Raw genomic sequence first — 27,656 nt, forward strand, 5'->3', positions numbered from 1 at the left:
TTGCACCGCAAAAAAACACAATCCTCCCCGCGTTGCAATGTTCGAGACGGGAAAATCGCCATGGAAAAATCTCCACCGATCGATTCGGAGTCCAGGACCATAGGGACCGAAGATATCGAACCTGTTGGTCCTGGCAAGGAAGTTGTAAGTACTCGTGAGGTGTTGGGGAATCTTTGCTGTGTCTGTAGATGTTGATGTTGATGCCCAGAATGAGTTGGGGGGTGTTGGTGAGGCTGCAGAGGAGGAGCAGACTGCGGGCGATAGAGCTTTAGTGCGGAAACAGGATCTTCGGATCGTGCCTCTCTGTGCAGCTATCTACCTCCTATGCTATCTGGACCGCTCGAATATCGGTAAGCCAGTCCGTATATCAAACCACTCTAATAGCAAATAATCTGACAAGATCGATCAGGCAACGCGAAAACACTGAATGCGGCAACTCACAGTGACCTCCTCTCGGATACGCACATGACGAATTTCCATTATACGTAAGTAGTGCTCATCATCCTTCATGCAGCCCTGACTGATGATGCGCAGTATTGCGTTGATGGTGTTCCTGATTGCGTATACAATATTTGAGGTTCCTTCAAACTACTTTCTGAAGAAACTAAGTCCAAGCAAATGGATCTCTTTCTTGATGTTCTCGTGGTAAACAAAGTTTTCCGTCAAAAGCAGGCTTCTACTTATCCTATGTAGGGGTGCTGTGACCATCGGCCTTGGAGGTGTTGGGAACTTTGCAGGTGTGACTGCTGTTCGTTTTATCCTGGGAATGTTTGAAGCCGGTATGTACTCCGACTAGTACGGATGTATCCCTTGACGCTGACCCTTACCCAGGACTCTTTCCTGGACTCGTCTATTACTTGACTTTCTGGTACCGAACTGACGAGAGGTCCATTCGAGTTGCGTTCATCCTTGCTTCAGCAACTCTTGCCGGAGCTTTTGGTGGAGCCATTGCCTACGCGGTAGGACATATGAATGGAACTGGAGGTCATAGTGCTTGGCGATGGCTCTTTATCCTTGAAGGCATTCCTTCGTGTCTGTCATCTGTATTCGTGTTCTTCTTGCTACCCGACTACCCAGAGACCTCAAAGTGGCTCAACGCGGATGAAAAGGCGCTTGCTGCATCTCGGCTGCGATTTGGGGCCTCGCACGGTCATGATTCGAGTTTGACTTGGGCCCAGGCCAAGGAAACATTGACTGACTGGCGTCTCTACGCTCATTACGCAGTAAACACATTCCTTCCTGCCAGAAACAGAGATGCTAAATCCACTCCCAGATCTACTTTGGCATCTCAACCCCCTTCTCAAGCCTCTCCCTCTTTACACCCAGCATCACGGCCGGTCTCGGCTACAAAGGCCTCACCTCCCAACTGATGACTGTGCCACCATACGCAGTCGCTTACCTCGTCACGATCCTCGCCTCCTACTCCGCGGACCATTTTAACTCGCGCGGCATCCACTCCGCGATCTTCTCCACCATCGGCGCCGTCGGCTTCCTGGCTTCCGCAATCCTCCCAGCAGAGGCGTACCATTCCCGCTACGGATGCCTGATCGTAGCCGCTTCTGGAGCGTTCTCTTGCATCCCGCCGCTGCTGGGATGGCTGAGTTCGAACCTGCACACGACTGGTGCCGTGGGGCTGGCTATCGCGATCAACATCTCGGTAGGCGCGCCGGGTCAGATTGCGGGCGTGTGGATCTACAAGTCGGACGAGGCGAAGAGAGGATATCCCACGGGGCACTGGACGAACGCCGGGCTGTTGTTGTTCGTGGCTGTTGGGTGTCTTGGCTTGAGGCTCTGCTATGGGCTACTGAACCGGAGAATTCTCCGGAGCGGAGATCCGGGGGAGGCGAATAGGCTTTACAGTTACTGAGGGTATCTAGTAGATCCGGCTTGTGGCTCCGAGCGGCTAGCGAATCTTGGCGTTAGCGAAAAAGGGGGTGGTTTCGCTTATCTGAGAGGCATTGTTCTGAATAGAGGTTTCTAAAATCGGCCGATTTATAAAAGTGCAAGTTTTCTCCCTCCTCAATTCTCTGCATGTGTTGACTTATTGTAAACGTCGCAACGAAACCTGAAAAAAATAAAAAATAGGGTTCCTCCTTCCACCCCCAGCTGATACGTGATGATATTGCTAGGCGCTACAGACCTGCTGGAATCAACAAGGCAATATCTAGAACCAAATATCACATGAGAAAGCTACAGTATACCGTATCTCTTGTCTTTACGAATATTCTCATCAGAACCTGTCAAACTTGGGTATTTGAGTACATGTGTGTCCTGCCACCAATATAGCAATTGCGTGGTACTAGGTAACAATCCCGATCATCCTGTCACTATTGGCCAGATGAATGCTGTAGATTTCATTTGTTATACTTTGTGTATAGTTGAATTCCCCTTCAGCAGGCTCATCTTCTCGTTGATGGTCGTCGTCGTCGAACCCCTAGGAAACGAGATTCAATTCCAAGGATGGGAACTAACCCGTGTGGAGACAAGATTGCTTGACAGCCATAAGCTTGATAGGCTTGGCGCCTTGTGACAAATGTCACTTTGAATGCTGACAGGCGTCCAGCATCGTCAGTTACACCCCAAGATATCTTGTACACCACCTCTTGAAATTCCCCTTCGCACATCCTCGTCGCAATGTGACCGTCGCCTCTCCCGGCTGCCCAGTGTCGACGTCGTTCTTCGCTCGGCTTTAATTTCGACACATTTCTAGAGCTTCCGGCTCCGACACATTCTCTGCTCCGATTCGTCCAGGCCAGACGTCCTCCCCGATCTCTCGCCACGGCCAGGTAGCTGATCAACCGCTCACTCCCCCATTTTCACATCTCAATCGTCTTTGTGAAATTCAGCTCTCTGAATCCCTCTCTCCTCGTCCGACATTTTCCCTTCACCCCGAAACGAACACAATAACAAGCGGATTTTATCGTCGCAAAACAGCAAAGCTGCAATGGCATCCCTCACTCTCGACCCGAACTATGGGTACGTCCCCCACGATTCCTCCTCCCATTCTCTCCCCCTTAACTTTCCTCCGTCAACAAATAAACCAAGCGACAAAAACATATTGTATATATATATAAAAGCACACACACTAACCAGCCGCACAAAACAGTTACGTCCTCCTCGCCGCAACCTCCACCTTCCTCATGAACGTAGCCCACGCGGCCAACACGGGCAAGTACCGCAAGGCAGCCAAGATCGCGTACCCAGCCGCCTACGCGCCCGAGTCGCGCACCGACGAGGCCGCCAACCGGTTCAACTGCGCGCAGCGCTCCCACGCTCACTTCACCGAGAACCAGGTGCCGCTGCTGGGCAGCCTGGTGCTGGCCGGCATGCGCTTCCCGCTGACCGCCGCTGCCATGGGCTTCGGCTGGAGCGTTACGCGATATTTGTTCATGGTCGGCTATTCTCAGGGCGGGGATGGGAAGGGGAGGTATAAGGGGGCGGCCTCGTGGCTGTTTCAGTTTGGGCTGTTGGGCTTGACGGGGTATAGTGGGGTGGCTATGGTTATGGGGTGGTAAGGTGGTAGGGTGGTAGGGTAGTTGGATAGTTGGGTAGTTGGGTAGTTGGGTAGTTGGGTAGTTGGGTAGTTGGGTAGTTGGGTAGTTGGGTGGTAGGGTGGTAGGGTAGTTGGGTAGTTGGGTAGTTGGGCAGTTGGGCAGTTGGGCAGTTGGGCAGTTGGGCAGTTGGGTAGTTGGGTAGTTGAGTAGTTGGGCAGAGATAGAGTCAGATTGGTAATGTATAAACGGAATATTGGGGAATGGGGGTGGATGGGGGTAAAACATCGATGCTTTAGAACTTCATGTTCATGGGTCGATTGTTGCAAGTCGTTACACACAGTCACTTCATGTGTTTGGTCTGGAAATCGCATAGACTTTTTCTTCTGCGAAGGTGAAGGCCGCCCTTCTATCCATACCACATAGCACTTGACGATGAATCGAGAGCCGTGTTATTGGGCACTCAGGTCAGATCCAGAACGCCCCATTCTTGCGTAGTACTACAGTATCCAATCCATACGCACCCGAAACCAACCCATCCAACAAGCCCAAGGGTATACTGCAAAAAGGCAGAAAGCATAAATCAATCCGTGTATCTCTCCGTCGGCTCCCGCCACGGAATCTTGAGCCCGGCAAATACCATCTTCTCCTTCTCAACCATGTCCGTTCCCCCGGCCTCTAAATCAAGCCAGGTCCCATCATCGCGCCTCCGGATACCGCTGCTATCGAACCTCAGGTTCAGCTTCTCACGACAGTACAGTCTGAGATCTCTCTCGAACATCGTGCCCCCAGTCCATCCCAGCACCGCACACCCGGCTGTCTTCCAAGGAGACACGAGGATGTCGACTCGGCGGTGCGGATTCGGGTTCCTCGCGTGCGGATTCGCCTTCAGGTCGTCTTCCTTGGTTGGCCAGTCCGGGTCTTGCCAAACAATCAGGCCCTTGTCGAGACTATCGAATCCTGAAGAAGCCGCTCCCGAACCTCCATTCTGGGACGGTTCTTGGCCTCGCCGACTGTTTCTGTCGGAGACGTCGAGGCGGTGTGTGAGGTACCCGTCCTGTTCCAAGCTATTGAGAAGCTCGTGGATCGTCCCGTCGGTGGCTTCTTCGTCTGGGTGGCTCAACATGATATCGACATCTCCGGACATTAGCTTTCCTCTGCGGTAGCCGCCACAGATGACCAACTGGAAGCCGGGTCGCAGTCGATTGGCGTGGTCCAGGGTTACATCGCCGATGTTCTTGACTTCCGACCGCGGGATCTTCATCTTGTTGAACTCATCATAGTACTTCACCCCAATCTGTTGGTTCCTCTGGATCTTGTTCCTGTGAAGAGCAGTCAGTGAATGCGGCTCTGAGATGTGTAAAATTATGTTCGCCGCAGAAGAGAGGAACTCACCAGTTCTCGACAATATCATCCAAGTCTCTCCACCCCCTCGCGTAATAGCTTAGTGCTGTATGGGCACCCACATCGTGGATACCGTAGAAGATCTCTATTATCTTGAATCGATCATCGACCTTCTTGTCTTCAATCTCCGCGACTTTACCAGTTCTATGCCATTCGTACCACAACTGTGCAAACTTCTGCCCACAAGCATGCAGTCTCGTGACTTCTGCGAGACATTTGATCTTGAAGGGATATGCAGCGATGGAAGCTATAGCGGCATTGTAAGAGCGAAAACCTACTTGATCACCCTCAATCTCGCGTATCTTTTTGATCTTCCTCAGTTGCTCCACGAACTCGTCGTTAGGACCGTGCATCGGAGTCCGACGAAAGCATGAATACGGGTTCTTGAGGTAATCAGGGAGTTCCGGCATCTGCTTCTCCTCCTCGTCGTCGGATGTCTCCTTGCGTATAAGACCTGGCTTCTGACCCCGAGAATGCCCATCGCGATGGCCGTTGAATGACCTCTGGCCCGCCGGTGGTGGGGTGTCATTTTTGGCGCGATTCCAGATGCTCTTTGGATCTGGCGCTTCGGAGTACTTGGAGGGTACGGTGTTGCCCAAGGGGTTCGCTGAGTCTGACGCCTCGGATTTCCTGGGAATAATCTTGCCTGCGTAGATCAAGTATGGTTCCATAGGAAGGATCTTGTTGGCTTTTAAGCATTCATCGTACCACTGCACGCGATAGACTCCCACAGTCCTGCCACAAAGAGATGCGCTGGGATCTGCTGGAGCGTTCTCCGATTTCCCAGCCTGCTTCTTCCTTGCAGGCACCTTCGTCCCTAGCTGACGATCATCTTCCGAGCCAGAACTGCTTGCAATCGCAGTCTCGGAGTCTGACAGTACAGAAATGACTTCCTTCTCTGCGGTGCTTGAATCGTTCAGCTTGCGCCGCTTTTTTGGCGAATCTGCCTCGCTCGGTGGAGAATGCTTCTCTGCGCCAGGACCTGGAAGAGCCTCCTTCCTGTCACGCACGGTTGGTACAAATCCCTTCACAGGCACCGCCTCCGTCGTCAACCCAGATGCCCTCAGCAGTTTGCTAAGCTCACATGCGGCTCTCTTCTTCGACAGAATGAACCCAATTGCCAGCTTCAGCTCTTCAGCAAGCACAGGGCTGCCGAAAGCCTCTTCCATCTCCTTGAATTTCTTTGGGTTCCCATCTTCGAGGTTCGACGCAAAGACGTGCATCCGAGGGAACTTGAGAGCGAGGGCCATCTTGCCCTCGGTCTCACGCGTAATTGTGTAATCGTTGATTGATTCTCTTGGCTCTGGCAATACCTATCTACACCAATAAATCTACATCTGCTACTGTAATTAGGTCCGCATCTACTAACCCGATTGGGTATAATAGCACTTTTGCTTCTCGGGGACATGTCCCATTCGCCCACTTTAGGAAAGGGCCTTCAGAGTTGCGGTAACGAGCTCTACCAGTAGTCGAAGCCATTTTGTCCCCAATATTTGTGACGCGTTTGGAAGGTGCGGATATCCGGCCTCTGTTAGGTAGGGGAAGGGGGGAGGGCGAGGTGGGACAAACGCATGGTTACCATTGATCGACCTCCGTGATTGCTTTCGTAATCGATAGGTTTCATAAGCAGAATATCACACCTTCGGAATTTATCAATTTTTCGTACATTCTGAATATTATCAGAGCAGCTCCAGCGCCGCAGACCATTTGCATATGTTTGAGGATTTAAACCGGAAGCATCTTCAAGTTAATGAGTGCATTTCCCCAAACGCCTTTCAGAGCGCCTGTCCCACTTCCCGAAAATGCAATGAATGAACGTCCATACCCGTGCTCGTCTAGACGTCCTCAAACTCCATGTCTTCCTCACTCTCATCCTCAACCTTTGGCGTAGGTTCCTCAATTCGTACCTTCTTCGCGTGCCGACCGTCCTCGTTCGGTGTGCCAGGACCTGTCACGGGCGTAGTTGCACCTGTGCTGGTTCCGCTTCCGGAAGCACTTCCTCCCCTCTTCAACGCGGAAGGAAGTCCGTTTGATGATGGGTTCGAAGTTGGCTTTGCTTCAGCGTTCGAGCTGGAAGGAGTGGCCGCGTCCGAACCAGTTGGAACATCCTCGAAATCTTCCTCCTCTTCTTCTTCATCACTATCCTCTTCTTCCTCCGCCTCACGCTCTGCCTCTTTAGCTTGCTCGGCTCTGAGGCGTGCGAAATAATCATCAATTTCAGCGCCATCACCAATGGCAGATGGGGTGTCGAGATCGACGTTCTTTTTGTCGTCGCCAAGAGATGAGGAAAGCATAGAAGGCTGGTTGAACTTGACTTGTTCGCCAGTGATGGTGCTGTGAGTGAAATGGACGGGCATAGCATTCTGGATTGCAGTCTTCTCCTTTTTGGCTTTATCGGCAGCAATCTCCGCCGCTGTTGGGCCGTCCGAGGTTGTGAGTGTGACCGAGATTGATGCGTTACCAGCATTGGCCAGTCCCTTAACGGCGGATGGCTTGTGGGCGGATATGTCGACAGGCGCAGTCTCGTTCGCCGGATTTGTCTCATCTCGGACAACTTTGAGTTGCGAGGCCAAAGCGCGATCGAATGTATTTTCCGGGATGATGCTCTCGTCGATTTTAGGTAGGATGTCTGTAATGAATCGGAATTGGGCATGATACTTAGTCGATTGTTCGTGGCCACCTCGATTGTTATTCGGGTCATGATCTAGAACACCATCACACTTTTGGCAGCGAAATCCAACAGCTATATCCCACTTGTGAAGGACCTCGATTTGGGTCCACTCCGATTTGCATCTCTTGCAGAAGTACTCCTTCCGCTCTACCTCGGGAACCGTGTTGCCTTGAACCTGCTTGTTGAGAAGGTAGACTCGCCACTTGATCGCATCAATAGTCGCGCGGTAATCAATATAGTAGTACGTTCGGTTCATCGGACGTTGCTGGCCTTCCTTTTGCTCCGGCCTAGTATGGCTGTGGAACTTAGCATTGCCCCGAAGGTGATGTGACATCTCAGACGTACACAGCAAGAAAGCGATCCTCCTTCAGACGCCCACAAAGCTTGTGGAGCTCCTTTGTATTCATGCCCATGAGATATGCCAAATCATCATCTCTCAGACTTGCTCGTGTCAGTATGCACCTCCAACAGAATAGTCTGAGATATGACATACGCAGAGTGCGTAATCAGCGCATCCACGACTAGAACGTGTTTTGTGTCGTAGAAAGAGCGCATGCAGGAGCGCATGAGACTCTGTGCGAGCTCCATGGCGGGCAGATTGTGGTATTTAAGTCGTTTGAGTGGTTCGAGAAGGCGTTCGGGAAAAAGGTCGTCGGGTCGCGAGATTGGAGGTGGCGATGAACACAGCGGGGAGACTCAGATTTTCGCGTTGGAAGATCAAAGAATGACCGTGTCCAAGGTGAGGGCGACGGGGAGGGGTGTCAGTCAGTAGGAGTCAAAGAAGCGCATTATTCGGGGTTGACAGCCATGTGTTCAACAAACAAATGCCTGGGAGAGAACGGGAAGGAAAGGAAAGGGGAGCTCGGCCGAAGCAATGATATAGATACAGCCCAAGTGTTCAAGTGAATGACCACTTGGTAATGGGATTGTTGTTGTTGAATGGTGAATGGGGAATGGAGGGACGAAAGGTGAAGTTTAACAGCCGCAACCCGTAAGGCTGAGGGGGCTAGTGTACATTTGGAGGTTTGAGCTTAAGTGCTTAAGTACTTACTGTAAGTAGCTAGACCAACCGACCCATGGCCGCCCCGCATTGAAAAGCTTCCTCAAGCCTCGTGGGGGTCGCGAGAATTTTTCAATCTTTTGCCTTACACAACATCTGAAGGCTATGAAAGCTCTCCAGAGGCTATCGAAATGGCAGATAACACGACCGCATCTGTGCCTGCTGCACAAGCAGGTGCAAGCGCAACCAATGGCAGCAAGGACTCCAGCTCGCATACCGATTCGAGGAATGAAAACAGAGACAGGAATCAACGTGGGAGAGGCCGAGGGAGGGGTGATGCTCGCGGGGGACGGGGCGGTCGTGGGCGGGCAGGCAGAGGTAGAGGAGGTGGAGGCGGAGGGCGGGGAGGTAGGGGAGGTGGGGATAGAAATACATTTGGCTCGAAAGAAGGTGGTCGCAACAAGAAAGGGGACATGGGCCGAGGAGAGTGGAAGTATGATAGTCTACCTTCTTCAATCTTGCTTGACTAACTAAACAGTCGTCGCGATCTAGATAAACGCAAGAGAAACGACGAACAGCAAGCCGCAAAACGCCGCAAGGCCGAAGAGGCAGGAGAAGAAGTTGAGACTCCGTTTACGAAGGAGGAGATCGACGCAGAGGTTCGCAAGCCGAAGCGCAAAGTGGCTGTTATGATTGGGGTAGGACACCTTTCTTTCTTCACAATAAATACGAATTACTGACTTTGCGCAGTACGCGGGTTCCGGATACAAAGGCATGCAAATCAACGGCGCAGAGAAAACAATTGAAGGCGATCTCTTTAAAGCCTTCGTAGCAGCAGGTGCCATTTCGAAGGCAAATGCAGATGATCCTAAGAAGTCCTCACTTGTCAGATGTGCCCGGACGGACAAGGGCGTACATGCGGCAGGCAATGTCATTTCCCTGAAGCTCATCGTCGAGGAACCTGATATCATTCAAAAGATCAACGAGAACCTACCTCCTCAGATTAGGGTATGGGGTATTGAGCGCACAAACGGAGCTTTCAGTTGCTACCAGACCTGCGACTCGAGATGGTACGAATACCTGATTCCCACATACTCCTTCATCCCACCACACCCTCAGAGCTTCTTGGCCCAGAAACTATTTGAGTCTGCAGAAAAAGAGGATAAGTTGACGGAGTATCGTTCATTGCAGGAGGACGCTGCTGGATTTTGGCAACATGCTGAAGACACATACGTCAAGCCCATATTGGACAAGCTGGATCCGGAATTAAGAGACGCTGTTACTGCAGCCATCCATAGCCCCGCTGAAGAGGTAGTCGCACCGAAGAAAGAGGAAAGTAAGCTAGCTGGTGATGCTACAGCCGTGAAGGAAGAAGAAGGTGCTATGGATGTAGATGTTACAGCGACTGATTCAAGCAAACGTAAGAGGACTGACCAGGATGAGGATTCCCAAATTCAGAAGAAGCTGAAAACCAATTCAGCAAGCGTCAAAACCGAAGATGGAGTCACAGAAGATATTACCGAGCCTACCGCTTCGTCTGATCCGGTCAAACAGGAAGTTCCGATCAAGCAAGAGGCTCCCACCGATCAACAAGAATCCGATAGCAGAGGCCCGACCGGTGATGCCTCAAAATCCATCCTAACCCCCCTCGAAGCTGCGATCAAAGAAGTCAAAGCCGCCTACATTACCGCTAAGAAAGCTTACCGCATCTCTGCCACCCGCCGAGCACGTGTTCAAGAAGCCCTCAACTCCTACCTCGGAACCTGCAACTTCCACAACTACACTATCCAAAAGACCTTCTCAGATCCTTCTGCCAAGCGTGTAATCCGGTCATTCAAGGTCGGCCCAGAACCCATCATCATCAACGACACGGAATGGCTATCATTGAAAGTTCATGGGCAATCATTCATGATGCACCAGATCCGCAAGATGGTCGCTATGGTGGCGCTGGTTGTAAGGTGTGGAAGCCCGCTGAGCATTATCCAGGAAAGCTACGGGCCGCAGAATATCAGCATTCCGAAGGCCCCGGGCTTGGGGCTGCTGCTGGAGCGACCGGTGTTCGATAGTTACAACGAGAAGGCGGTCAGGGAGTTCAATCGCGAAAAGATTAACTTCGACAACTACCAGAAGGAAATGGAAGAATTCAAGCAGCGGGAAATCTACGATCGAATCTTTAGAGAGGAGGAGAAGGATCATCAGTATGTCTCTCTATTTGTGTTTGGTGTGTAAGAGGAATGAGCCTAACCTGTGCAGATTCCACGCCTTCTTCCACCACGTCGATCACTTCAAGACGGACTTTTTTCTCTGGGTTACTGCCTCGGGAATTGCGGCTGCCAAGCAGAGTAAAGTTCCGGCGAGGACCGATGACCATAGCGATGATGAGCCAGATGCCAAGGGAGAAGAGGGTTGAAGGGAGAGAAAGGCTGAAGATATATCTGCTTCCTCATGCATGGATCGCAGCCAGGACATTGCTCGTACGGGTGAGAGTAACCGTATACCGAGTGAGTAGAGCATCTGCTGGGTCACCCGCTACTAGCAATTGCCAAGCAGACAGTCCAATACGATACCGGAATGCATGTAGAGATATTCCTGTCATCGTTTTGTGGACGACAGAGAAAGAACGGCTTGAGATATCACGTTCAGACTCAGAGCAGACGGAAGTAAAGTAGAAAGAACGCTTTGGTTCTCCTCTATATGCAATGCAATGCGATTAATCGTATTATTTTACGATTCTTCAAAGTGGTCCCAAGTCCCAATGGCAGAAGCCGGGTATGTAGACACCTCAACGCCTCGAATGTTCTGTTTTAACCATCCGTTCATGCCCCCCAAACGCCAATCTTCAATGTGGCCGATTAGACTTTCTTCGCAGTGAGATCCGCAGCTTGCTTCAACATGTCCTCAACCACTAGATCACGGGAAGTTAGCCACTCCCCCTAGAGAAATGTCCTGGAAAGCACATGGCCCAGAATGAACGTACTCTCTCCGACCTTCTGTGAATCTTCATCCATCTGGCCTTCTTCCTCGCCCTCCTCGAGACCTCGCAATGGACCAAAAAGCCAGAGCTCCTTGAGTTCGCGGCTGAGTTGAAGGAGATCCTCTGCGGCGCGGACCTATCCATTCACCTCCTGATATTAGCCAAACTTCCCCTCTCGAGTATGCAAGTAGTGACCAAGAGGAGAAGGGGACTGGGATCATACCAAACCCTTCATCTCCACATCCATCTGCATACCTTGAGCAGCAGCCACCTCTCTCGGCGCACCCTCTGGGAGAGGTTCTGCAGCCAGCGCGACCAGGTTCTTGAAGTGGGTGAGCACAGCCGCTACGGCGCGCTCCTCGCGGTCTATGAAAGCGTCAGAAGAGAATTCTATAGGTCGAGGCTCGTTTCCTATAGCAAATGCTCCTGGTCCCCACTCGATGGGCGCTGGAGAGGACTCCGGTGTGGGGGTAGCCAGCGGAGAGATGACTGAGGGAGCCAAAGAGGGAGGTCCTGTGGTTGGGAGGTGATGCGATGGATTGTTTGGTGGCAAGTCACTGGAGGGAGCACGGTCTGAATCACTGCGGGAGTGCAAGTCGCTGGAGGGAGCATAGTCTGAATCACTATGTGATTGCAAGTCGCTGGAGAGAGAACGGTCTGAATCACTGTGGGATTGCACGCCAGTCGTCTGCTCCTCGTCCGGGCTGGGGCTGGGATTTCTGAGACTGAGATCCTCCATCAGGTGGGTAGTCTCCATGGTGAAGTGTAGTCGTAATTGTCGTTGCAGTTTCCGTCTTCGTCGTCGCCGCCGTCATGAGGGATGAAAAAAGGGAAATAAATAGTGAAAGGGCCCTTACCTATGAGACTAGTGGTCGTGGGTCGCACGCCTTCCATTGTTGACGATGCTGTCGAAAGTTCCAAGTCGGACTTGAAAGCGCGATGATGAGGTCGAGGTCGAGGTTGAGGTTGAGGTTGAGGACTTGATATGATTGAAGCTCGATAAGTAAGTAGCTAGGGTGCCCCTCCTCAGCCAAGACATCCCTACACTCGCCGACCTGCCGACCCCACTACGCAAACAAACGCCCTTGGAGTTGGGATAGATGCAAAACATTCATTGGAAGTTAAGCTCCACATCTCAACCTCGCGAAAATGCAGTCTGGAATCTCAGGTACTTGATTGCCTTCCGCCACTCTTTCCAACTCAAGGAAGATAATTCTAACGCATCACAGCCTCCCAAGAACTCCACACGGCGTTCCAGACGCTCGTGTCCTCCGAAGACCAGCGAGGCCTCATCTGCACCATCACCAAGGAATCCCTCACGCCCCTCACCGTCCTCTCTCCCGCCAGCTCCTCCTTCGCCGAAGACCTCTCCCTCCTCACTCCCCATCTCCAGCCCAATGTCGCCCTCTACATCATCCTACGGCGCTACAGCTCCTCGGAACCCGCGCCTTTCGTCGCCGTAACCTACGTCCCCGACTCAGCGCACGTCCGCCAGAAGATGCTATTCGCCTCCACCCGACTGACGCTCGTAAGGGAATTGGGTATCGAACGGTTCCGGGAGACGATCTTCGCGACTACGAAGGAGGAGTTGACGGCTCAGGGTTTTGAGAAGCATGATAAACATGTCAAGCTTGCGGCGCCGTTGACAGAGGAGGAGCAGAGCTTGGGGGAGGTGAAGAGGAAGGAGGCGGAGGAGGGCAGGGGTATGGCGGAGAGGAAAAGCCATGTTAGCTCAGGCGTGAGCATGCCGATTAGTGAGGAGGCGGTGGAGGCCTTGAAAGGACTGGCTGGGGAGGCGGGGGATAATTTGGTGCAGTTGGTATGCGCTCCTCCTTTTTCCCTCATCTTTTCATGGGGAGGGTGGATGCCGGGTGTCGAGAGGTGGTGTGCTAACCTGTGCGCAGAAAATCAACATCTCGACCGAGACGATGGAACTCGCTGCCAGCACCTCAACTCCCGCCTCAGCCCTCTCATCAACAATCTCTGCTACCGAGCCTCGTTATTCCTTTTACCGCTACACCCACACGCACAACGGCACTTCTTCCTCTCCGATCCTATTCATCTACACATGTCCCTCTGGCTCGAAAGTCAAAGAACGCATGCTCTACGCTGCATCCTCGCGATCCGCAGTTGCGGTCGCGGAAACCGAAGCTGGTCTAAAAGTTGAGAAGAGGCTCGAGGCTGGCTCTCCGGAGGACATATCGGAAGAGAGTATTGATGGTGACTTGCACCCCAAGGTGGAAGTCAAGAAGGCCTTCGAGCGGCCCAAGAGACCGGGTAGGAAGTAAATAGTTGAGTGATCTTGGGCTAGATATGAAGACCATGGCAGCAAAATCATTGATATTTACGTAGACAGGACTTTGATGTGGGATCTTATGCTGGATCATCCTCCTATATAATATCCAAAATTCGTTAAAAGGGAATCCAGTCCAGCGCGTTGCAAATCCCCCAACTGTACCAACTTGTCAGGATCAAGGATCTATACAGATGGTTCGAATATGCGAGAAATATATACGTGCAAGCTTTCCCACGACCCATAAATCCAAGAAATATCCAATTACTATCGCTCACTCCTCATACTTCCCTGCCACCAGCGGCGTATTACTATTTTCCAACTTCTCCTTCAGGTACTCGTATACGGTAAACGTCACAGCCTGGCCAGGCGCAACGCGCATGATCCGAGGCGTGATACCCTTATAGAAGGCGTGGAATCCTTCTTGCCTATACATTTCGTTTTTTTCGTCAGCATCTCCCTTACATCTCAACTCAAGTTTCACATTCCCAATCCAAGATGCGAAATCACAAAGCCGCTTTTCTAAAATTTTCTGCTCCGCCTCCATATACATCCTCTCTAATCTTCTTATTCGCAATCGCTAGCACCAAAAGAAAAGGGAAAGAAAGAAGACTCACTTGAACATATCAGCCGCGATACTGGTGATCCTGCTTATGGCCGTCTCCCCAGGCGCCGCCGGCATCTTCTGCAGCCGCGTCTTGATTGTGTCGATAGGCGCGTTGCTCAGCGGGCCCATGGCGCCGGACACCAAACCGATGAGTGTCGTCTGGTACGAAGGTAGCGGCGAAGACGCGTATTCGGGCTGCCAGCGCTGCAGGATCTCCTTGAATTCCGTGTAGGCGGTGAAGTTCACTGCTTGGTTGGATCCTAATTTTTATTTCATTCTTCCCGTCAGCATTTCGTTTTTTTTTCGGGCACTATTTTGCTGGGTACGGCTAGTTGGCCTGGCTGGGGTGGATCTAGAAGAGGTGGATTCGAGTGGGGCCACTGGAGCGAAACGATGCAGAGAAAATCCGGGGTAGTGGGGGACTGTGGGGGCTGTGGGGGGAAGGGTAGGGATATGGGTGGCGGGTAAGGGGAATAAGTAAACAAACATACCTTGCCGTAACGCAGTAAGCGATACTCCACGATACAGGGCACCAACCCCTTCTTCTTTAACTACCGTGTAGAGCGCGTGCGCGGCGTTTCGGTATTTGGGAATGTCGAGCGGGTCGGCCATGCTGTGGTGCTGGGCCTGCAGCCGGATCTTGATGACCTCCATCGGTGTCACGACGGCCACGGCTTCGGTTACTCCTGCTGAGAGACCGGCTGTTTGTGTGCCCCGTTTATTAGCATTATAAAGAAAGAAGAAGGATAACCAATCTCTCTCATATCCCCCTCATTCCTCGGGCTTCCTTGCAATCCTCTCGGGAGAGGGAGTTACTGACCCAAAAACGTCGCCCTCCCTGACACAACTCCCGTCTCCTTGTTCGCCATCAGCTTCTTGTAGGCCTCAAAACTCGTGAACCGGATGGCCATCTTCGGCACGATCCCCGTCATCACGGCGCCCAGTCCCTTGTACAGCCCGAGCGGCGTCTCGCGCTTCACGATCTCCACGCCAGTGGTGAGGAAGCCGCGCTTCTTTGCGCCAGGGGCACGCGCCCGGCGGGACAACTGCATGCGGACTTTGATCGTATCTGTCATTTCATGCTGAGTTAGTCGCTGCTTGTCGTGGTATAGTGAAATGATGTGATGGGAAGAGGGAGGAAGAGAGCCGTACCGAGAGGGTGACAGACAAGCGCTTCCATCATGCCGGCTGTTCCTCCAGCTGTGCGAGGAAAGCGTCAGTTAGTACAGTACGTGCTTCGAGCTGGAGGGGCTGCAAGTCTGCAGATACAGATAGATACATGCAGTTTAGGCATACCGATGAGGTTCGTGGCAGCCGAAGGTGGCTTCTTGCCGTTCGGGCCCGCGGCATTCTTCGCAGACATCTTGGAGAGACGGTGCAGTGGTGCAGTGGTGCAGAGAGAGCTGTTGCGCCAGGCTACAGTATCTATCGCTTCTGATTTCGGCCGAGGGTTTCTTTCTCACTACCTTGGGACTTTCCACCAAGAAGATCTCTCTCTCTCTCGCTGGCGCTCTAATACCAGATGCGCAGTGGTACAGTATAGTATAGACTAGACAGATGTTTCCGTATAGCCCGAAGATAAATAAGTCGATGCAAAAGTCGAGGAACAGAAGACGGAGAGAGAGAAGAGTTTTCTTTTAGTAGTAAGAGAAAGGAAGACGGTGAAGCTCGGGACGTTTGCTAGTTTCGTTCCCTTGCAACTAGTACTGACTGTAACCAACTTACTTTGGGCCGGCGCGCCGAGGAAGCAGCCTGACTGACCTCGCCCTCGCCCTCACCCTCGCCCACATGCATGCAGACGAGGGGAGATGGGGGGATATGGTGAGTGGTGTTTGGGATCTGAGATCTGGAATCTGGAATCTGGGATCTGGGATCAGATGTGACTTTCCCCTGCTTCATACTTGTTCAATGTGGACAGGTAGAGAGATAGATGCTGTTCGCAGGTTATCGTTCATCTAAGGAGGAGAGTCTTGGGAACGTTTTGGTCCCGTCCGTTCTCACAGCCTCCAAACTTCTCGGGTTGACGATCCTGCTACTTGAGTCTTGACTCTTGACCCTGACGCAGCTTGTGATTTTGCGGGGTAGACGAACCAGGGGCCCGACCGAGGTCCAAGTCGGTCGAAGCAGAAGCAGAAGCTGAACATCTTCTGATGAACGGTCACCTGACATCTTGACAGTGGATAGGATAGGTACCGGTACCGGTAGATACCTCGGATTTCGAACTCGCATTTGGCCTGGACAGAAGCAGGTTGACCTGTAAACCTGAATTAATTCGAGTTGGAATCCGGGAATCTGCGCTTTATATGATAATTCAAATCGACTTTGAGCTTCGAGAACGCGACAAGCAGGCCAGTCTCGATATCACTTGGCGGCTGTATAAATCAACAAAAGATGAGAAGAGGACGAAATGAAAGAGACGCGGTGTAATACAGCCTGGGCCCAGGATTTACTTTTACTTGAAGAGCGACTGCGACCAGAGTCGCGTTCTCGCGCCCAAGTAGAATTCGCGTCAATCTGGTGCCCCTCCAAGTCCACACTTAGACCGAACTGACCCTCAACGAGAATTTCAGCACACAATCTATCATACTGCCCACACTAACAACAAACAATGAGCGACCTCAAGCCCGCAAATCCAAAGACCGTCGGATCCACCATGCCGCCCCGAGAACTAACCCTCATCGTCGCCGCGACCAACAAGATGGGAATCGGGCGCGCCGGCACCCTCCCCTGGACAGGCCTCAAGAAAGAGATGGCCTACTTCGCGCGCGTCACCAAACGCAGCAGCTCTCCCAATGTACCTACCTACCTACCTACCTACCTACCCACCCACCATTCCTCTCACAATCCAATCCCCTTTCCCATCATAAATTCCTCTCTCTCGCGGCTGCCGAGAGATCGAGAAAGGAAAGCAATAGCTAACCCCGACTAACCTGAACCTCGGCGCAAGCGCACAAACGCAGTAATCATGGGCCGCAAGACCTGGGACAGCATCCCCCCTCGCTTCCGTCCCCTGAAGGACCGCCGGAACGTCGTCGTCACGCGCGGAGGACATCCGGCAGCAGCCGTCGCCGCTGAAGGCGAGAGAGCCGTCGCGGGCTCACTGCAGCAGGCCATTGAGTTGCTGGGGGGACAGGCCGATAATGAGGAGGAGGACGACTCCAAGGCGTTTGTAATTGGCGGGGCGCAGATCTACAAAGCTTCTCTGGAGAGCAAGGATGCGAAGAGGATACTGTTGACAAGGGTGCTGAGTGATTTTGAGTGTGATACCTTCTTCCCGGTGGTGCTAGGGGAGGATGGGAAGGCGGACGGGTGGGAGAGGAGGAGTAAAGAGGAACTGGATGCTTGGACTGGGGAGACGGTGCCGGTGGGGGTGCAGGAGGAGAATGGGACGAGATATGTTTTTGAGATGTGGGAGAGAACATGACATCAATGGTCTAGTAAAGAGTATACATCGTCGTGCAACCGGTCGCCCTTTCGTGAGTGACATTTCTCTTAGTCGCTGTTCGATATGTGTAATAATAGTACACTGGCCAATCTTTACACGCTCTATGCAACGACACGCATAGGGTAGCCAGCTCAAGGCTGCTTACCACTCGGCAAGCCCTTCCCCTGAGCCTTCTCGAATGGTAAATCCATCATCCTACTCCTCGACCGTACCAACGCAGCCTCCTGTTTCGGATCCCCAAACTGTAAGGCCGCCATATTAATCTTCTCGTCAGGCAGGGCATCCAGTCCCTTCAGCGCCCTTCGCATATAACTGACAATCTGCGCCAGAACCCTAATATCAACATCCGCCTTCGCCTTGTACACATTCCTCCAGATGGCAGCTGCTAACACAGCATCACCCTTCACCAAGCCTTCATCGTACGCCGCCAGCAGGCCTCTCCACTGCACAAAAAGATCCTTCAGGTACTTGTTCCGGGTGCCCCGAGCGTGCATGTTATGGTTGATCGTCATACGGTTCTCGGCGTCGTAGAAGAAGTGGTCCAGAAGGTGCTGCTGCCAGGTCTGGGCGGACTGGGCTGGGAAGCATCGCAGGCGCACGGAAAGGAGGTACATGTGCAACATGGTGACCTGGGACCAGGTGCTGAATGTTGGCTTGAGTCCCGCCTCTGCAGAAGGCCTTTAGTGCATGTCCAAACTATCAATTGGCAGGGTATTATAGTGTACCGTTAAGCCACCACCCCTCGCCGACTCCCAGATCCTCCCCATCTTCCGTCTTGGGCATCTCTTCATCTTCGTTTTGCGCCTGCGTGATGGTGTAATCTGCTTGTTGCGCGCAATCCTTATAGAGAAGTTCTGTGGCACCATACGCAGTATATGTCTCGGTAGTGGACTTGCTCAGGGAAGACTTTATGACTGCTGCAGCTTTCCTGGCGGCCGTGTCCCGGAGCGTCGATTTCGATCGACCCTCGGGCTGAGCTGCGGCTACGGGGGGGATAGATAGATTGGGCGGAGTATTGGGTGGCATGGCCTCGACATTGCGTGTAGCCGTCGTTGTGAATAATCTTGGAGCTGTGTTTTTCGATATCCAGACCTGTTGTTGACTGTCAGAGAGCTCTCAATTTCGTCGTGCAGAGATATAAACAACCTGGCTTATTGACCGAGACGGCTTTTGAAGAGCCCGTAGGCAAGAAGAGCAGGATTTCGATGCCATTGTTGCTTGACTGAGAGATCATGCAAAGGTGGAAATGGATATGGTCTTCGATACATAGGATGCGCATCGATGGTCTTGCGCGAATGAACTCGAAGACGTCAGGATATTTTGGCAGGGGTCTTATGCTTTGGGATTGGCGCCAGCCCGACACAGAGCCTTTTGAGCGAGAGAGAGCAGGGGGAGCTTCTCGCTTACCGGTCGGACAGTACTTTGTTTACTTTACATAAGTAGTTCCCGGGTGTGTAGACGCTGACCGGCCGACTGTCATAATTGCTCAACAGCTAAGCTCTTGTTTACGGAGTGTGAGACTATCTTGACACTCGTCGATTGTAGAATAAGTCAACTCCTATTTGCTTTCCCGTTTTCTAGGGGCATGCCTTTGCGTTTTCTAGGGGCATGTGGAGAGGAGGATGGTATGCCTTGACCATCTAGGCTCCGTCCCGAAAAACCTATTCCATAAGACTTGTAAACTGGAACCTCAAGTGACCCGGTCGTTATGAGCTTCCAGATGAATTCTGCTCCCCGCCCTCCCCTTCACCTCCTTTTTTTCTGTTCTAACCTTTACCTCTCTTCTATTCTTAAACGAGATCAACAAAGACGAAAGTCAAACCCCCCACTGATCCAATTTTCGACCACCACAGGATGGACGTATCGCTGCGCCCTCGAAACTCCGCTCCCACTAACGAATCTCGAGCGTGATTACCAATCGGTAGTCCATTCACTCATCGAGGCAGAAGGTGTGGGTGGATAAAGATAGTTCAACTACGACTGACTGAAAGCAAGCAACCCATCCAATCATCATCTCAGGAATGATCCTCCGCACCGTACCAATTCGCCTCAGGTGCTTCCTGAAACCCGACTACGCGCGCAGGTTATCCCCATCTAGCATGATTTGCGACATCGAAAAAATGTTCGAGTAGTCGCGGTTGCGATCGAACGTATCCATAGAGCATGGCTTGCACGCCAGCTGGCTTAGCTGAAGCCCGAGAGAACTACATACCTTGTACGGAACGCTGGCTACGGCGTAGCTTCGTCAGCATTCCCAAGGAGTAAGGAAGTAAGGAAGTAGTAGACTCGCCTAAAATATGTAGGTACAGAGCAGAGGTAGCCAGGAAAATGGAATGAATTATGGAAGCATGAGTCTAAATTTGAAATTAGATACTACGTGATCTTACCTGCTGTATGTAACATGATATTGCCAGGCGATAATGATGAAGAGACCGCTCGAAACGAACTTACTTCGATGTTTGAGAACGGTTTGGACTCGTCACTGATCGGCTTGCTACAGCAAATCTCGGCTATGCAGTGTACATGCCCTGAATTTTGTTCGTTCCCAAATGATGTCTAGAAGGGGTCGGTATTGGTAAGAGAGCAACATGGGATGCAAATGTGTCCATTTGAAGGATATGCTAAGGGCTAAGCTATGTTCGTGACCTTTATCTAAGTCTGTCCTCATCCATATCGAATGCTCTAAGCAACTGTTTTCCAGCGACCAAGCCATGCCCGTCCGTAAAGATGCAGCTGCATATCCGCAAGAGGCATGACCTGGTTGAGGAATAAAAAGCAAATATGTCGTGAAATCCTCCCCTCAAACGATACAGCTTCAAATCCTTACAAACTCATAAGTCATCGTGTCGACTCGTCACTCACCAACCCCTATTTGTCTTGCCACCCCAAGAGTCACCCCAGGAGTCTCCACCATTATTTCCTCCCGGATTGCTGGTGCCATTGCTCTCCCAGGGCTTGGCGGGTGGGTTGTTATTGGGTCCTACTGAGATATGTTAGTAAGACGTTCTTAGTGTTACGAGAAGTACATTAAATCCCCAGATTCATGGCTCACCGTTGCCTCCGTTTTGACCAACCGGAGCTGAGTTGTTGTTATTCCAGCCAGAGTTTCCGCCGCTTCCATTCTGCCAAGCTGGGGCAGCGTTACTGTTATTGTTTGGAGCATCGCCGTCTCCCCACCCATTTCCCCACCCATTTCCAGGACTTCCACTCTTCCCAGCCGGAGCTGAGTTATTGTTCCAGCCAGAGTTTCCGTTGCCTCCGCTTTGCCAGGCTGGAGTAGCGTAGTTGTTCTTCGGTGTTCCTACATTTCCCCAGCTGTTCCCTCCACCATTTCCACCACCCCCATTGCCTCCATTCTGCCAAGATTTACCGAACCCGCCGTTATTGTTATCTCTATTCGATTGATTGTTTCTTGAAGAATGTTTTAGCCTTTGAAAGCCACAGAGGGAATATGAAAAAAGCGTGACTTACTTGGAGTTGCCATTATCCCAGCCCGAGTTTTTCGGTTGATTATTCGACTGGCGAACATTACTTAGGGAAAATCTTAGCCTTTATTCATGAACACTTGAGTTATTGAGAGAATTCCTCACTTGGAGTTGAAGTTGTCCCAGCCTGAATTATTCGAGTTGTTGTTACTTGAAGTATGACTCAGCAATTGAGGACTTGATGGTGGACTTATAGCTGAATTGAAATACGGATAAACTTACTTCGAATTGTCATTACCGCCCCAGTTCGAGTTGCTACCACCGTTTTGGCTAGGAATATATCTCAGTAAATGTCCCATGAACGCCAAAAAATTTATGGGACACTTACTTTCCAGATACTGCATTATTCGGAGGCGCGTTCCAGTCATTATTGGAGTTGTTCTGCATCGAACCGGGTTTGGTTGATGCCTGGGTATTATCTCCTCCCCAATCTGACTTCCCATTAGATTCCTGGTTTTTGTCTCCCCAACTAGATGAGTTGTTTGGTTGGTTGCTGAGATGTAGGGATAAGTAGATGTTGCGTTCTAGATTAGAGCAGGAGCTACATACTTATCGGGCCCGTTTTGACCTCCCCAACTTGACGAATTGGCGTTGTTATTCTTGTTTGTGTGGTTGCTCTGGCCGCCATTGTCCCAACTAGTGCTGTTAATATGGTAGGTAGAATATAATTTCAGGTATTGCCATCTCAAAGCAACGCCAGGGAATAAGTGTGGGAAACTTACTTGTTGGTATCCCACTCATTTTGGCCATTTTGCTGGTTATTCGAAGAGTCTCCCCAGCCAGTATTCTGGTCTGCAGACTGTTGTTGGCTGTTCGACGTATCGTTGCCACCCCAGCCGGACTCCTTGTTCTGGTTGGACGAGTCGTTAACCCACGCGCCAGGGACGTTGGGTTGTGCAGTGTTGTTATCTCCACCCCATCCGTCATTGGCTTGTGCAGCATTGCCTCCATTCTGAGAGTTTCTGTGAGAGATGGTCAGCAGAAGCCGCGAAATATACAGGGAAAGTCAAAGGTAGGGAGTCCCACCCCCACGTATTTGAGTTGTTGTTTGAGAGATCCTGACCACCCCATCCGTCATTGACCGGTACTGTATTACATCCGTTCTGTGAGTTACCACATCCACATTGTCCCGGAGAGTTTCTCGATTTTCCCATGTTGCTTTGGTTTTCCGAATGATTGGCCTGCTGGAAGCTTTGCTGAGGAGTGAGAGGGGGGCCACCGCCCTGGCTGCCGCTATGGCTGTGACCTTTATTGGCATTGTTAAATTTCAAGATAGGAGTGCGGGGCGGGCCGTTGAAGTGAGGAGTGTGAGATGTAGATCCAACGCCCATTTTGAGAGGAACAACAACACTGGAGAACGGGTTGCCATACATGGGACCATGATAGACGCGAAGAATTCGAGAGTTCATATCAAAGAACGCATTCGGGCGCGGATCGGAGGGACATTCGATAACATCCTCTCTCAGGACGACCTAGAAAGAGGTCAATAGCTGAAATTTTCGCAGAAACTTTGAGGCAATCAGAAGCAGGGAAGAATTATTAACATGGTTCAGTTGATCTCGGTCCAAGAAAGACAATCAAACACGTCCCACTACGAGCTTATTACGTTGAGAAGAGGAACTTACATCAGCCCTCGACGCCATGAGCAAACGTCCACCGTTACCCATTGCTGCTACCTTCAGAGGTAGAAGTGGTTGCGGGCGAGTTCCGTTGGAAGGCACCGAAAAGTTGTCCGGCAAGGTAGCTCGTGAATATGAAGAAGGAGCCTGATACGTATGTTGGTAATGTGGCATGGGACTTGAAAAATGAACGGTCTTTTGAGGAGGTCCCTGGGTTCTCTGATCTGGACCGTTAATCCATTGGTTCTGGCTACTTTGTTCTTGAAATCTGTATTGGGCCTGGTTCTTGTTTTGCTGGTACGAATGTCCTTGGTTGCTCTGGTTACTTTGGCTTCGATTCTGGTTATTATGGTGATCCTGGGTCGGAGATCCCCGTGACTGGCTCTGGGTTGGGTCTCTGTTCTGGTGATGCGGATTCCCTTGATCGTTCCAATTACTTTGGCTTCGATTTTGGTTGTTATGGTTATCCTGAATCGGAGGTCCCTGTGACTGACTTTGTGCTGTGCCCTTGATTTGCTGATTCGAGTGTCCTTGGTTGCCTTGGTTACTTTGTCGCTGGTTTTTGGCTTCACCCTTATTTTTCTTTTGCTGACCTCGCTGGCTCTGGTTCTTGTTTTGCTGTTTGAAATGTCCCTGATTGCCTTGATTGCTGTGCTTTTTGGAATTTTCCAATTCCTGTTTCGAGTCCTGGTTCGACTCCTGATTCGAGTTCTGCTCTGACTCTTGCTTCGATTCCTGCTTCGGCTCTTCGGTGCAGGCGTGGTCTTCAGATTTTTTACTTTCCTCACTTAAGTAGAAGAGAAAATTAGCTCGGGTTGGAAATAGATTCACTAGAAATGTCAGAGCAAAGAGTGGGCCCTCTCCATGTCAAAGGTGAGAGGACAGTACATCTTGTCAGCGCTAGCCTGCTTCTTCTTGATATTCTCCTCCTTCACTGCGCCGAGAACCAGCTTGATACAGGTCGCGCATTCGCACTCTTCCCAATGCAACGAGAGAGTCCTGGGTCCGTCAGTATGAAGCTTGTCGGGTATGTTCAAGGCGGACTTCAATGGTGGTGGCGAGTCGTCGGCACTATCCTCTCCACTCGATTCGTCGCCCGACGTATCGAAGTCGTTAACGTGCAATGTAACGACTCGACGAGGGGAACGCGATCTGCTTCGGCTCCGGCGTCGATGATGACAGCAGCTGAAAGGTGCAATGTTCGCAGGAACGGGCGGAGGTGGTGCTGGCTCGGGAGTACGGACAGCTGACGGAGGGGGGGGATCTGGCGGAGAAGGTGTGACAACACGAACTCGTTCTCTGGGTGGAAGACGTCGACCAACTATATACTCACACATATTTCGGGGGCGCGACCGGGCAAACATTCTTCTTCTCTCACGTGACACTCTTCATACAGGATAACAGGGTAGATGGAGGGGAGAGGGAGAAGGGAGGCTGGTCGACGCGACTTGATTCTCACGTTCACGCCTTCGGTGGGAGACTGTGAGGAACCCCTGGGCTAGGCCGGTCCGGGTCCGGGTCCGGATTAATCGCGCCTTCCTTTCCGTATCCGCGCTTGCAGGGCAGTCAGTACCTTAGGCGGATGGAACTGTTGCCACGACTCGTAGTGACATTAGGCAGGTGGACAGAATGCAGATATTCTTGATTCCTTGCCTTGCCGTGCTGCGTACGCATGCCTCCGTCACTTTGACCTCGTCGTTGCTGCCCACGCCGGCACACACGGCTAGTCCTGGAGTACCGGTAGTGACTCTGGCTGTAACGTGCGTAGATGCCCCTGGCCTTGCAGGGAACGAATAACGAGTTGATCGAGGAGATACCCGGATCTGGAGGTTGAACGTTGCGAGACTTGTGCGCGGTGGTGGATGTCGGATGTTGAAGAGGAAGCGGATGTGTGAAGCGAAAGAACTCTTACACCCCAAAACCGAACACCGTCCCACCAGTAGGTAACAACCAACCAAGAATTGGTCCGAATATCACAGTACAGTAAAGCCAAGGCAAGGTACAGTGCGGCCTTTGGTAAGGCTATCTTCCTGTCCGCAAGCATTCGCTGGCGTAGGTGACAGGTACATTGATTGATACCCAGCGTTATCATGTACTCCTTGTCAAATAGGTAATGGTCGGTTATCCTCCCTCTCTTCCTCGAGCCTCGCCTACATTACCTATAAATTCGCTGCAAGATAAACGAGATGTTGAAGAGTCCTATTGCCTCTTTCTGCTGTGAGCAACAGTGGCAAGAATCATGGTTGAAATAAAGACCTGTTCAGAATGCACCTTTTTGTAATGCTTGAATAGCTGTGTAGCCATTATTCTAAGCTTCCAGGCCAGTCCTGTCCGTGCAAAGCTCTTTTCTAAGCTTCAGGGATACAGCAAAATTTCAGGTAGCGAGCGACTCGGGGCTGTTCAGACCTTTCTTAAGATTCAGAATTCACCAGATCGTCGGCTTATCCAGCCTCTGGATCAGCATGGCCAATGTCATCTGAAATTTGGTCCACGCTGCCAAAGACTATAGCCAAATCCACATAAGTTTGACAATACAACTTTGCTGCAAACTCTACTGAAATTCAGGCCAAGACATCATGGAAACGATACAGCACGTATGATAAAGCTCTTCGCATATGACACAAGGTACATAGCAGTCAGGCAAGCCCAAAGATCATACATCCGCCTCAACCAATGTCGGCAACGATCAACAATCCAGAGAAATTACTATAGACGTACCTCAATTCTCCTTGATTTCCAGCTCAAAGCTTGGCCTTGGCTTTCAGCTCTCCCTCCTTCCACTTCTTATTAATGGCCAACCCTCTCCAATAGTTCCACATCCCAGCAAGACCGGCAAGGGGGGGACACAACAGGAGCAGCCAAGCCCACCATCTTGGACTTGCTCTGCTCACCTCCTTCATAACTCTCTCAAGCTCCCTCTTCAACTCTTCCTTTCCCATGTCGTTCCACACCACCACTCCCCTCCCCTGGCCTCTTGCCTCACACCTCCTCGCCTTCTCCCTCACATCCCCTTGACTGCTCACCCTATTCTCCGCATCTTCTCTTGTCAAGTGGCTGTCTCTCTCCATCAACCTCTTCATTTGTATCTCCGGGTCGCGCACCGCAACCACCATCACAGTCCCGCACAACACATCAAGGCTGCTTTCAAACAGCAACGGCACATCCAGTACCACCGCCCAGCACCCTCTCAAATAGCACTTCAGCAACTCCTTGTACATCTCCTTCCGCACCGCCGGATGCACAATGCCATTCAGCACCCCGCGATCCTTCCTCCGTTCCTCGCTATCCCCGAACACCCGTCTGCCGAGAGCAGGTCGGTTCAAAGGCGCGCCCTTACTCTGGTCGTAGGCCGCATCGTCGGGAAACGGCAGGAGGAGGTCTGGCGTCGTGGGCAGAAAGTGCGCGACGATTTTCGCGTAGCCTGCACTCCCAGGCTCGACAACGCGACGCGCCAGGATGTCGGCGTCGATTATGGGGAGGGAATAAGGCGATGCGGATAGAATAGATGATACTGTTGATTTTCCGGTCGCAATTGACCCCGTGAGACCGAGAAGGAGCATTGTATTATCTTGATTCCGATGAAGCGATTTGTAGAGAGGAGAAATTCATAGTCCGAGGTTGTGGCTTCGGATGATGTGATATGATGCGATGGAGGTAGGTTGTTCCGAGCCGAGGGATTAGGCGATCTCCTTGGGCAGAACAACAACAGACAATCGCAAAGTGAATCGTTTAATCAAAGAGGAGAATACTTCATAGATGAAGCTTGTCATACTTACTACGTCCCAGGCGTAAGTATTACCCCTCGAGGATAGGGTAACCAGGGGATTTAAAGTGGAAACTAATCTTTTGAGGCACTCTCGAGGGGTAATACTTAGGCCTGTACCATGGTACCGGTACAATAGTTCAAGTACCTAGGTAAAGTCTTTAAGGATGAAAGGAGGCCCACCTAAGCGAGCCGACGATTAGAATATGATTCAGTCCGACAAGGTTACTAACTAATGCGCGTCCCAAAAGGTACCAAGCTTTGACTGGGCAAACAAGCTTTTATTCGCTGACATCAAGATTCTCGTTAAATCGATATTTACCTTTACTTTATGAAACTCAGCGATGGAGCAGAGTTGCGATAGAGCCGAGTTGGGTACTACCGCTACGATGCCAGACAATCCGGAGCAGGATTTGAGGATTTAGCTTATAGGCATCTCGGCTGCTTCACGGCATAATTTTCATTGATAGGTTACAACATGAAGCAACCAATCTTAGCTATGTGCTTATGCGCAAAGTCTTCGATCGTAGCAGTATCGTAAATAAAGTTAAAGAAAAAGCTGCTTAAAGTATAATTGTTAGCAAGATTGGTAAAGCAAAGGAACAGAAAGTTCACTAATAAAGAATCCGCTGCTTAGTGAGGAATCCGCTGCTTGGTGAGGAAGAGGCTGCTTAATGAGGCAAAAGGATGAAGAGCTCACCAAGAAGAATCCGCTGCTTGATAAAGAATCCGCTGCTTAGTGAGGAATCCGCTGCTGGGTGAGGAAGAGGCTGCTCAATGAGGCAAAGGGATGAAGAGCTCACAAAGAAGAATCCGCTGCTTAGTAAAGAATCCGCTGCTTGATAAATAATCCGCTGCTTATTAAGGAATCCGCTGCTTAGTAAGGAATCCGCTGCTTAGTAAA

The 27,656-nt window shown here is 51.3% G+C and overlaps 12 protein-coding genes across 12 annotated transcripts; 5 read left to right on the forward strand and 7 right to left on the reverse strand.

Moving 5' to 3' along the window:
• Positions 1-60: 60 nt before the first annotated feature.
• On the forward strand, positions 61-1,867 carry L3040_000680 (uncharacterized protein; the record flags this gene model as incomplete). Its single annotated transcript, XM_007288220.1, has 7 exons — positions 61-144; positions 209-350; positions 410-485; positions 535-645; positions 694-779; positions 832-1,223; positions 1,274-1,867. 7 exons carry the CDS (start codon positions 61-63, stop codon positions 1,865-1,867), a joined length of 1,485 nt encoding a protein of 494 aa, XP_007288282.1.
• Positions 1,868-2,944: 1,077 nt separating this feature from the next.
• L3040_000681 (uncharacterized protein) lies at positions 2,945-3,515 on the forward strand (the record flags this gene model as incomplete). The annotated part of the gene is made up of 2 exons (XM_007288219.1): positions 2,945-2,976; positions 3,107-3,515. 2 exons carry the CDS (start codon positions 2,945-2,947, stop codon positions 3,513-3,515), a joined length of 441 nt encoding a protein of 146 aa, XP_007288281.1.
• A 559-nt stretch (positions 3,516-4,074) lies between these two features.
• L3040_000682 (uncharacterized protein) lies at positions 4,075-6,145 on the reverse strand (the record flags this gene model as incomplete). Its single annotated transcript, XM_007288218.1, has 2 exons — positions 4,075-4,813; positions 4,887-6,145. 2 exons carry the CDS (start codon positions 6,143-6,145, stop codon positions 4,075-4,077), a joined length of 1,998 nt encoding a protein of 665 aa, XP_007288280.1.
• A 585-nt stretch (positions 6,146-6,730) lies between these two features.
• On the reverse strand, positions 6,731-8,154 carry L3040_000683 (uncharacterized protein; the record flags this gene model as incomplete). Its single annotated transcript, XM_007288217.1, has 3 exons — positions 6,731-7,862; positions 7,912-8,007; positions 8,060-8,154. The coding sequence occupies 3 exons, from the start codon at positions 8,152-8,154 to the stop codon at positions 6,731-6,733; spliced, it is 1,323 nt and encodes a 440-aa protein (XP_007288279.1).
• Positions 8,155-8,757: 603 nt separating this feature from the next.
• On the forward strand, positions 8,758-10,976 carry L3040_000684 (uncharacterized protein; the record flags this gene model as incomplete). Its single annotated transcript, XM_066155265.1, has 5 exons — positions 8,758-9,059; positions 9,105-9,264; positions 9,317-9,986; positions 10,047-10,764; positions 10,820-10,976. The coding sequence occupies 5 exons, from the start codon at positions 8,758-8,760 to the stop codon at positions 10,974-10,976; spliced, it is 2,007 nt and encodes a 668-aa protein (XP_066013300.1).
• A 442-nt stretch (positions 10,977-11,418) lies between these two features.
• L3040_000685 (uncharacterized protein) lies at positions 11,419-12,434 on the reverse strand (the record flags this gene model as incomplete). The annotated part of the gene is made up of 4 exons (XM_007288215.2): positions 11,419-11,471; positions 11,544-11,676; positions 11,764-11,906; positions 12,398-12,434. 4 exons carry the CDS (start codon positions 12,432-12,434, stop codon positions 11,419-11,421), a joined length of 366 nt encoding a protein of 121 aa, XP_007288277.2.
• A 255-nt stretch (positions 12,435-12,689) lies between these two features.
• L3040_000686 (uncharacterized protein) lies at positions 12,690-13,828 on the forward strand (the record flags this gene model as incomplete). Its single annotated transcript, XM_007288214.1, has 3 exons — positions 12,690-12,708; positions 12,770-13,359; positions 13,445-13,828. 3 exons carry the CDS (start codon positions 12,690-12,692, stop codon positions 13,826-13,828), a joined length of 993 nt encoding a protein of 330 aa, XP_007288276.1.
• Positions 13,829-14,107: 279 nt separating this feature from the next.
• Positions 14,108-15,803, reverse strand: L3040_000687 (uncharacterized protein; the record flags this gene model as incomplete). The annotated part of the gene is made up of 6 exons (XM_007288213.1): positions 14,108-14,261; positions 14,451-14,700; positions 14,932-15,141; positions 15,261-15,509; positions 15,593-15,640; positions 15,737-15,803. The coding sequence occupies 6 exons, from the start codon at positions 15,801-15,803 to the stop codon at positions 14,108-14,110; spliced, it is 978 nt and encodes a 325-aa protein (XP_007288275.1).
• A 1,245-nt stretch (positions 15,804-17,048) lies between these two features.
• L3040_000688 (uncharacterized protein) lies at positions 17,049-17,864 on the forward strand (the record flags this gene model as incomplete). Its single annotated transcript, XM_007288212.1, has 2 exons — positions 17,049-17,234; positions 17,388-17,864. The coding sequence occupies 2 exons, from the start codon at positions 17,049-17,051 to the stop codon at positions 17,862-17,864; spliced, it is 663 nt and encodes a 220-aa protein (XP_007288274.1).
• Positions 17,865-18,016: 152 nt separating this feature from the next.
• L3040_000689 (uncharacterized protein) lies at positions 18,017-19,097 on the reverse strand (the record flags this gene model as incomplete). Its single annotated transcript, XM_007288211.1, has 3 exons — positions 18,017-18,552; positions 18,611-18,977; positions 19,032-19,097. 3 exons carry the CDS (start codon positions 19,095-19,097, stop codon positions 18,017-18,019), a joined length of 969 nt encoding a protein of 322 aa, XP_007288273.1.
• Positions 19,098-20,743: 1,646 nt separating this feature from the next.
• L3040_000690 (uncharacterized protein) lies at positions 20,744-24,353 on the reverse strand (the record flags this gene model as incomplete). Its single annotated transcript, XM_066155266.1, has 2 exons — positions 20,744-20,868; positions 24,323-24,353. 2 exons carry the CDS (start codon positions 24,351-24,353, stop codon positions 20,744-20,746), a joined length of 156 nt encoding a protein of 51 aa, XP_066013301.1.
• A 1,377-nt stretch (positions 24,354-25,730) lies between these two features.
• Positions 25,731-26,549, reverse strand: L3040_000691 (uncharacterized protein; the record flags this gene model as incomplete). Its single annotated transcript, XM_007288209.1, has 1 exon — positions 25,731-26,549. The coding sequence occupies one exon, from the start codon at positions 26,547-26,549 to the stop codon at positions 25,731-25,733; it is 819 nt and encodes a 272-aa protein (XP_007288271.1).
• Positions 26,550-27,656: the final 1,107 nt, after the last annotated feature.

This window comes from Drepanopeziza brunnea, assembly GCF_022702325.1.
Source record: "Drepanopeziza brunnea f. sp. 'multigermtubi' strain 214-2 chromosome Unknown ctg1, whole genome shotgun sequence".
Classification (NCBI taxonomy): Eukaryota; Fungi; Ascomycota; class Leotiomycetes; order Helotiales; family Drepanopezizaceae; genus Drepanopeziza; species Drepanopeziza brunnea.